This window comes from Triplophysa rosa, linkage group LG14, assembly GCF_024868665.1.
Source record: "Triplophysa rosa linkage group LG14, Trosa_1v2, whole genome shotgun sequence".
NCBI classification, from domain to species: domain Eukaryota; kingdom Metazoa; phylum Chordata; class Actinopteri; order Cypriniformes; family Nemacheilidae; genus Triplophysa; species Triplophysa rosa.
Genome location: NC_079903.1, coordinates 23,545,558 through 23,550,653, shown reverse-complemented (window position 1 = coordinate 23,550,653; position 5,096 = coordinate 23,545,558). Strand labels below are relative to the sequence as shown.

Below are 5,096 nucleotides of genomic sequence, written 5' to 3'. Positions count from 1 at the left end.
AATCAAACAAACATAATTTAATCTCACAAAATCTTTGCTTCTTGAGGGGTCATAAAGTTGATGTACTCTCCAAAGGAGTGGTATACTCGAGCACCGCATGGCAGAGATTTAGGTTTCTGGCAGCGCCATTCCTCTCCAGTGTGAGAATCTTTGTATTCACAACAGCAATTTCCATTTTTTATCCTCTCCAGTCCATTCTTCTCCCACTTCACATTGCACTTTACGGTTTCTTTTAGCCTATTTCCATTATCCCCAGGTCCTTCAAAGTATCCGAGGAAAGACACTCTGTCAGAATTAGTTTCTTTGTGATGATTGAGGACCTGCACAGCTTCACTGGAGTGGATCAGACGCACAGCACCTGTGCCTGTCCCACCCACGGCAGAAGAAAGCGCACAGAGTAAGAGCCGTTGAGCAAGTCCACCACCCCAAACACACTGGCCTGTGACACAAGAACATTCCTAAATAGCAATAGAACACACACCACTCACACAATACACTTTAATAGATCGGAGAGATACCTCTTTTGGAGTTTTGGATGAGAACAGCTTGGCTTGAAAGAAGACCCCTCCATAAGGTTTGGGATTACTGTTAAAATCTCTCGCATGGATGGTAACATAAAGCAACTCTCCTATTTGGTAGCTGTCTTTCATGTTGTGAATGATGAATGTGGAGTGAGCGGGACTTGTACTCATGGACACATTTGTAATTGATCTGTCTGGTCCAGCCCAGTAGAGAGCCTGCTGTAAACTGGAGTAACGTTCTGAACTGATTCCAAATTCAGAGTAAAATGAGATTCTTGGTGACTGTGACAAAAAGCTGCGTTGAGGTTGTTTCTCTCTTTCTTTAAACACAAAAGACCATATCACCTACAAACATGTACAAGATGTTATTAGCAGTCAGCATCAGCAGTCATTTATACATAACACTTTTCAGAATGAACATTTATTTTTATAATTCATGGAATAAATGTGCAACATTTACAAAACAACACACATACTTAAACACAAAACTTCCAAAAACAACATTTAACAAAACCAGTAAAACAAGTTCATAACACATACAGTAGCCTATATATATAAAACTTGTATATCGCATAAAAAAGTGGACACACATATGATCAGGGAGGATTTATAAAATTCGGATGACTAAATTATGGATTACCCCAGGGATGGGTTTTAGGACCCTTGCTATTCTCCATATACATGCTGCCCCTTGGAAACATTATTAGAAAACATGGAATTAACTTCCACTGTTATGCAGATGATACTCAGCTATATATCTCATCAAGACCAGATGATTCCTTCCAGCTATCCAAATTGGCAGAGTGCATCGACGATATAAAACATCGGATGACTTGTAATTTCCTTCTTTTAAATTCTAATAAAATAGAAATATTACTTATCGGACCAAAGACACGTGAGCAGAATATTTCGGATTATAACCTGCAAATTGAAGGCTGCACTGTTACTCCAACAAATACAGTTAAAGACCTCGGCGTTATATTAGACAGCAACCTGTCATTTAAAAATCACATCTCAAATGTCACAAAAACAGCCTTCTTCCACCTTAGAAATGTTGCCAAATTATGAAATATTTTATGTGTGGCTGACGCAGAGAAGCTTATTCATGCATTTGAGACCTCAAGACTTGATTACTGTAATGCACCACTTAGTGGTTGTCCTGCAGCATCAATAAACAAACTACAGTTAGTTCAGAACGCAGCTGCCAGAGTAATGCTAAATAAACCACCAGGCGACTGCATTTATTAGATATTATTTACTAGAATAATCTTGCTTGTTCTATAAACACTGTGCTGTGCTGTGCTGTGTTTGACCTTTTTTTTGTGTTTTTCAGTTTTTCTTATTTGCTCCTGTAAAGCTGCTTTGGAACAATGCACATTGTGAAAAGCGCTATATAAATAATATTGAATTGAATTGAACTAGGACTCACCAGAAAGCTTATCATTCCAAGGCACATTCCAGTAAAGAACTTCTTAAAACATGGTCTTTCCCTGTGAACTGTGAAAGCAATTCTTTGTGAGTGACGTGAGATTTCATTATATGGTTCATAACATTTTGAAAAAATAACTAATGTATTTTAGTGCCACGTTAAAACATAACAAATTAAATCATTTTAACAATAAAATCTTCACATTACAAGAACAAGTCATTGTGATTAAAGCAAGTCGTAATGTCAAGAATAGTTTTACAATTAATGCGTCATACTGCTTGAATAAAGTATAAATATTTCAAAGTTGAAAGGTTTTCAAACTCAATAGCGTTAGTAAATAATAATTCCTACATTATTGTAATTTGGTGAAGGATTTATTTAAATCCGATGTTTAATGATAGATAATGTCTATAAATCATCACTATCTAGACACAATATATTTAGTAGGGGTGTAAATCTGTAACAACCCATGGACTAGACCCCCCATAATCCTTTGCACTTGTTCATCACCTTGATTTCACCTGCACCTGACACTCATCACCTGGACCCTATATATGTTTTCATTTGTCTTTGTTCATTGTCAAGTCTAGTTGTCCTATTGTTAGATGTTTCATGGTTGCGTCTAGTTCTGACCTTTTTGTACCTGTGGATGTTATTTGTGAATCACCTGCTGTGGATGTTTGCTTACCCTTGGATGTTGACTGTTGGATTATCACCCATCGTTTGTTCACCCGTGTATGAAATCATCAGTTCACTTAACTCTGTGTGTGTGGCATCGTCCGTCCTCCCGAAGTGTGACCAAATCGGACAGTTCATCACGATACGATGCAATATAGTTTTTTTCCACCAGCGATTCGATATTTGCAGATACCTCGAAAATGTTTGCGATTCGATTAATTTAATCAATATTTTGATATTGCCTAGTTTACACAAGCAGTTACATTTTTAATAACTCACAAATGCAACCAAAATATATAAGATGAACATTTAATTAAACTCTTTGAAAGCTGCACACTCTCTGTACAAATGGGACATTTACAACAATAAACTATACTGCTTCTGCTAGGATTTTATGAACAGTGGGGCTGGAGTATGAAGGTAAAATCATATGAAGGTAAAATAATATGAAGGTAAATTCATTCCTAAAAGATTTGCATGCGCAGGATAACATTGGTCAAGCGTACGTGACACTGCAAGCATAAAATAAATTTGCATTCGCAAAAAAGTTTTGTAAAGGTGTAAATCAAGCTGCAAGCGAAAGAAAACAAGTTTTGCAGCATTGTATCATTTTTCGTAAGCGTAATTCATGTGTTGTGAAACGGCAACTTCATATTAGGTCAAATAATTATGATCTGTATTCTTCTGACCTCCGTTTCTTCCACGCTTACACTTTTGACACGTTTTTTGCGCTGAAATACGACCAAAATCATTGCGAGTCTGTAAACAGAGGTGTGCAAACACAATGGTGTTATGAACTGCAAAACGGATTCATCGCGCAGAACCTGTCTTTGTGTGTGTCAAATAAATCTGTTGCAAACGTCTTGCCTACGCAGTGACAGAAAACTGTTTCTTACAGTAACCCGATGTGTACGGTTCCGTCTCGCGCTTACACTTTTGGCACGATTCTCTCACTAATTTGAATTTGCAAGCGTGAAAGAGGAGGCGGGGCTACCTTCTGGTGACCAATCAAATGAGGTTCCTGATGACTCATCGTTTTCTCTTATCTGATTGGTTCAATAACGCGCCAGTCAAGCAGACATCAGACACTTTAATGCATGCACCCAGACGATCATAGATATTTCATTTGTACACGATTCTTTAAACATTAGCCTGACTGACATGTGTTGAATTACTACTATATACCCTTACAAAAATTAAAAATTAATTGTTTAACCACAGTAAAACTGGGTTTGCCAATGGTAATCCTAACACCACGGTTGCTACTACAAAAACATGGTTAATTTCATAAGGATAGAAATTCTGTACATCATGAAAATGTGCTTAAACCATTGAACTGATGCTACAATCTATAATTAAAACTGTTAATTCCAAATGTATGAGAATTTACACTGTAATGTTAATTGTCTCTTAAGGATTTGATGATGGATGCTGTATTGGATTGGCTTCATTTGCGACTGTCCCACCTGCTTAGTCCACAACCAATTGATTAAGACTTATTGGAGTTTAGGTTTTCCCAGGATTTAGCATACTATGCATATTAGCTATGCACATTTTATAAATTTCCTGCATAAATAGTTTAAAAATATAAAAACGAGTTGAGAACTTGAGTCACCCAAATCTCAGCCATTTGCAGTAAATTAAGGCTTCTGGTATTGTTGGGAAGAAGCACTGCAGAAACGCGAGACCTAGAAACTTGGTATTAACTGTTTTAATTGTAGATTGTATAATTATAGTTAATGGTTTAAGCAGATTTACATGATGTATATTTATAGCACTGATAATTCAATACATTTTAAACAAGATTTTCTTTCCAAGACACCAGCTAAGAATTCAGTATCAACACATGTCAATCAGCTAAATGATTAAAGAATCGTATATATTAAGTATTAGATATCTATGATCGTCTGGGTGCATGCATTAAAGTGTCTGATGTCTGCTTGACTGGCGCGTTATTGAACCAATCAGATAAGAGAAAACGATGAGTCATCAGGAACCTCATTTGATTGGTCACCAGAAGGTAGCCCCGACTCCACATTCACGCTAGCAAAATCAAAATAGTGAGAGAATCGTGCCAAAAGTGTAAGCGCGAGACGGAACAGTACACATCGGATTACTGTAAGAAACAGTTTTCTGTCACTGCGTAGGCAAGACGTTTGCAACAGATTTATTTGACACACACAAAGACAGGTTCTGCGCGATGAATCCGTTTTGCAGTTCATAACACCATTGTGTTTGCACACCTCTGTTTACAGACGCGCAATGATTTTGGTCGTATTTCAGCGCAAAAAACGTGTCAAAAGTGTAAGCGTGGAAGAAACGGAGGTCAGAAGAATACAGATCATAATTATTTGACCTAATATGAAGTTGCCGTTTCACAACACATGAATTACGCTTACGAAAAATGATACAATGCTGCAAAACTTGTTTTCTTTCGCTTGCAGCTTGATTTACACCTTTACAAAACT

General features: G+C 37.0%; 2 protein-coding genes across 3 annotated transcripts in view; both read right to left on the bottom strand.

Annotated features, from left to right (window-relative positions):
- Nucleotides 1-5,096, bottom strand: part of sik3 (SIK family kinase 3) — a 49,113-nt gene that overhangs the window by 31,301 nt on the left and 12,716 nt on the right. The gene's annotated exons all lie outside the window — the stretch shown is intronic.
- On the bottom strand, nucleotides 52-3,065 carry LOC130565262 (NXPE family member 3-like). The gene is made up of 4 exons (XM_057351870.1): nucleotides 2,639-3,065; nucleotides 1,951-2,018; nucleotides 519-866; nucleotides 52-439 (listed from the first exon to the last, which is right to left on the bottom strand). Exons 2-4 carry the CDS (start codon nucleotides 1,975-1,977, stop codon nucleotides 344-346), a joined length of 471 nt encoding a protein of 156 aa, XP_057207853.1. The 5' UTR covers nucleotides 1,978-2,018; nucleotides 2,639-3,065; the 3' UTR covers nucleotides 52-343.

What these genes read in the sequence shown, in the direction of transcription:
- LOC130565262 (XM_057351870.1), bottom strand. Translation starts at nt 1,977, where the DNA reads ATGTGCCTTGGAATGATAAGCTTTCTG. An exon ending in TTGGAATGATAAGCTTTCTG is followed by an intron (nt 867 to 1,950) that starts GTGAGTCCTAGT and finishes ACATGTTTGTAG; the next exon opens with GTGATATGGTCTTTTGTGTT. An exon ending in CATCCAAAACTCCAAAAGAG is followed by an intron (nt 440 to 518) that starts GTATCTCTCCGA and finishes CTTGTGTCACAG; the next exon opens with GCCAGTGTGTTTGGGGTGGT.